This window comes from Dioscorea cayenensis, unplaced genomic scaffold (genome assembly GCF_009730915.1).
Source record: "Dioscorea cayenensis subsp. rotundata cultivar TDr96_F1 unplaced genomic scaffold, TDr96_F1_v2_PseudoChromosome.rev07_lg8_w22 25.fasta BLBR01000941.1, whole genome shotgun sequence".
NCBI classification, from domain to species: domain Eukaryota; kingdom Viridiplantae; phylum Streptophyta; class Magnoliopsida; order Dioscoreales; family Dioscoreaceae; genus Dioscorea; species Dioscorea cayenensis.
The window spans coordinates 1-3,608 of NW_024087332.1; the positions used below are offsets into that span (position 1 = coordinate 1).

General features: G+C 38.3%; 1 protein-coding gene across 1 annotated transcript; it reads left to right on the top strand.

Moving 5' to 3' along the window:
• The first annotated feature begins 371 nt into the window (after window positions 1-371).
• Window positions 372-1,166, top strand: LOC120255313. The gene has a single exon (XM_039263156.1). The coding sequence runs from the start codon at window positions 372-374 to the stop codon at window positions 1,164-1,166; it is 795 nt and encodes a 264-aa protein (XP_039119090.1).
• Window positions 1,167-3,608: the final 2,442 nt, after the last annotated feature.

Consider the following 3,608-nt stretch of genomic DNA (forward strand, 5'->3'; position numbering starts at 1 on the left):
GATGTGTTTGAGGCCCTGCGTGCCTACTTGGTTACGTGGCCTTCTAGGTATGTGTGACATGAATACGCTTCGGTTCAGGGAAGACTGTTAGATTTTGTTAATAAATCCCTATTATTATTAGGATTTAGTCAATAAATATGTTGATTAAATTAGTTTTTGCATATCATGAGTTTGTTAGATATGGTTTCTTATCTCTTTGTATTTAAATTAGTTGGTTTGTAAGGCTTTCATATAGCCATCGTTGTTGATAATAAAAGGGGGGATTTTTCTTCTTAAAAACTCTTGTAATTCTTTACACTTGGTATCAGAGAGGTTGCGGTGAGTTTTAATTGAAGAAAACAGAAGCAGCAGTCTTCGTGTCATTGCAATTCATGGCGACAGATAACCCGTTCGTCCAGCCGGCAATTCCTAAATTTGATGGCCATTATGATCATTGGGCAATGCTTATGGAAAACTTCTTGCGGTCAAAGGAGTACTGGAACTTGGTAGAGAATGGCATACCTATGGTGGCAACAGGGGTGGTTCTCACAGATACAGAGAAGAAGCACTATGAAGATCAAAAGTTGAAAGACTTGAAAGCTAAGAACTATTTGTTTCAGGCATTAGATCGCTCAATTCTAGAGACAATCCTTACAAAAGATACATCAAAGGATATATGGGACTCTATGAAGCAAAAATATCAGGGAACCACTCGAGTTAAACGTGCTCATCTTCAAGCATTGCGAAAGGAGTTAGAAACATTGCACATGAAAACAGGTGAGACTGTGAATGAGTACTTTGCTCGGGTACTTTCCATAGCTAACAAGATGAAAGCTAATGGAGAAGATAAGGGAGATGTTGCTGTTGTTGAAAAGATTCTGAGATCAATGACTTCCAAGTTTGATTACATTGTCTGTTCTATCGAGGAGTCTAAAGATATAAGTACATTGACTATTGATGAATTGCAAAGTAGTTTGCTTGTGCATGAACAACGCATGAGCTCCAATGATGAAGAAGAGCATGCTTTGAAGATTTCTTATGGAGGAAGAAGACAAGGACGTGGTAGAGGCGAGAGGGACGTGATACGAGCAGAGGAGGTTTCAACAAAGCTATGGTGGAGTGCTATAATCGTCACAAGCTTGGACATTTTTCAATGGGAATGTTCAAGCAAGGAGAAAAGAGGCTAATTATACAAAAAAACACATGAAGAGATGTTGTTGATGGCACATATGGATGTTGATAAAGGTACTAATGAAGATACATGGTTTCTTGATTCAGGTCAGTAGCAATCACATGTGTGGGAAGGAAGAGTATTTTTTTCGGGATTTTTGATGAAAAAAATACAAAGATTCGATAAAAGCTTGGCAATAATTCTAGCCTTGCTGTTGCAGGGAAGGGAAATATTAGAATGAAGGTAAATGGAATTGTGCAGATCATCACAGGGGTGTTTTTTGTGCCAGAACTTAAAAATAATCTCTTGAGCATTGGGCAGCTGCAAGAAAAAGGCCTGACTATTATGTTTCAACAAGATAAATGTAAGGTATTTCATCCTAAGAAAGGTCTGATAATGGAGACAATGATGCGGTCTAATCGAATGTTCATATTGCGTGCCACTTCTCTTCCTTTGCCATCAGTTTGCTTTAGCACAATTACTGAGAATGAAATACAGCTTTGGCATTGTAGATATGGACACTTGAGTCACAAAGGCTTGCAGACTCTTCAGCAAAAAAAAATGGTAAATGGTTTGCCATCAATAAAGTCTCCTTTGAAGCTGTGTAAAGATTGTTTGGTGAGGAAGCAACAACGAGATTCTTTTCCAAGGAAGAGTACATGGAGAGCGTCACAAATTCTTCAGCTAGTCCATGCTGATATTTGTGGACCAATCAAGCCTATCTCTAACAGCAATAAGAGGTATTTACTTACTTTTTACTCGATGACTTTAGCGTAAAAAAACATGGGTTTATTTTTTTGGCGAAAAAAATAGAAGCTTTTTGTTGCTTTTTTTAGAAGCTTTAAAGTTCGAGTTGAAAAAGGAAGCAAACTTGTTCCTCGATTGTTTTGCGCACGGATCGTGGAGGAGAGTTTACATCCAAGGAATTTACAAGTTTTTTTGTATTGCTAATGGCATCCAACGACAATTGACACTGCTTACACACCACAACGAACGGAGTCGCTGAAAGGAAAAAAATAGAACTATTATGAATTTGGTTCGCAGAGATGCTCTCCAAGAAAAAAACTTCCCAAGACTTTTTGGCCGGAAGCAATAAATTGGGTTGTTCATGTGTTAAATCGAAGTCCTACTTTAGCAGTGAAAGATCAAACTCCAGAAGAAGCTTGGAGTGGAGTAAAGGCAACAGTTGATTACTTCAGAGTTTTTGGTTGTATTTCTTATGCTCATGTGCTCGACAACAAAAAGAACTAAGTCGGATGACAAGAGTTTGCGGTGTGTTTTTGCTAGGTGTCGTTGAAGAGTCCAAGGCTTTATAGGCTATATGATCCAATTTCTAAAAAGATCATTATAAGCAGGGATGTAAAATTTGAGGAAGACAAACACTGGGAGTGGGATCAAACACATGAACAAGGTGTACTTTGTGATTTGGATTGTGGAGATAATGAAATAGTTGAGGAAAAACACGAACCAGCTCATAAATGAACAAGAAACTCTTGGTTCTTCAGTCCAAGAAAGATCTGAAGGTAGAAACAAACGTCCACCAATATGGATGAATAACTATGAAGTCGGTGAAGGGCTTTTCGATGATGATTCTCGCTCACTTAGTGATGCTAGCGATGTTGATCCGATTCATTATCAAGATGCGAGTGAAGGAAGAGAAGTGGAGAAAAGCCATGGACATTGAAATGGATGCAATAAAGAAGAATGACACTTGGGAATTAACCGATTTACTGAAGGAGGAAAGAAAGTTGGAGTAAAGTGGATCTTCAAAACTAAATTTGATGAAAAAAAGGAGAAGTCAATAAATACAAAGCTAGACTTGTGGTAAAGGGATATGCTCGGGGAGTATGGGATAGACTACACGTAAGTCTTTGCACTCAGTAGCACCGGATGGAGACAGCTCGTTTGGTGCTCGGATTTGCGACTCAAAAAAAGTTGGTCCGCTCTACCGCTAGATGTGAAGTCAGCGCTTTTTACATGGTCATTTACAAGAAGATGTTTATGTGGAACAACCATGTGGATATGTACGTAAGGGAAGTGAGCGTAGTGTACAAATTGAAAAAGGCATTATACGGGCTAAAAGCAAGCTCTACGTGCTTGGTACAGTCAGATAGAAGCCTATTTCTTAAAGGAAGGTTTTACAAAGTGTGACTATGAGCATACATTATTTGTCAGAGAAGATGAAGCTATGTTAATTGTAAGTTTGTATGTTGATGATCTTCTTGTTACTGGCAATAATGAACTATTGATTGCAGAATTCAAAAATTCCATGAAGCAAGAGTTTGATATGACAGATCTTGGAAAGATGAAGTATTTTCTTGGCCTTGAAATTGAGCAGAGATCAACTGGGATTTTTATCAGTCAAAAGAAATATACTTTGGAGGTGCTAAAAAAAGATTTGGCATGGCGTAAAGCAATCCTGCTTCATAATCCAATTGATCCCGGCAGTTTGCTTACG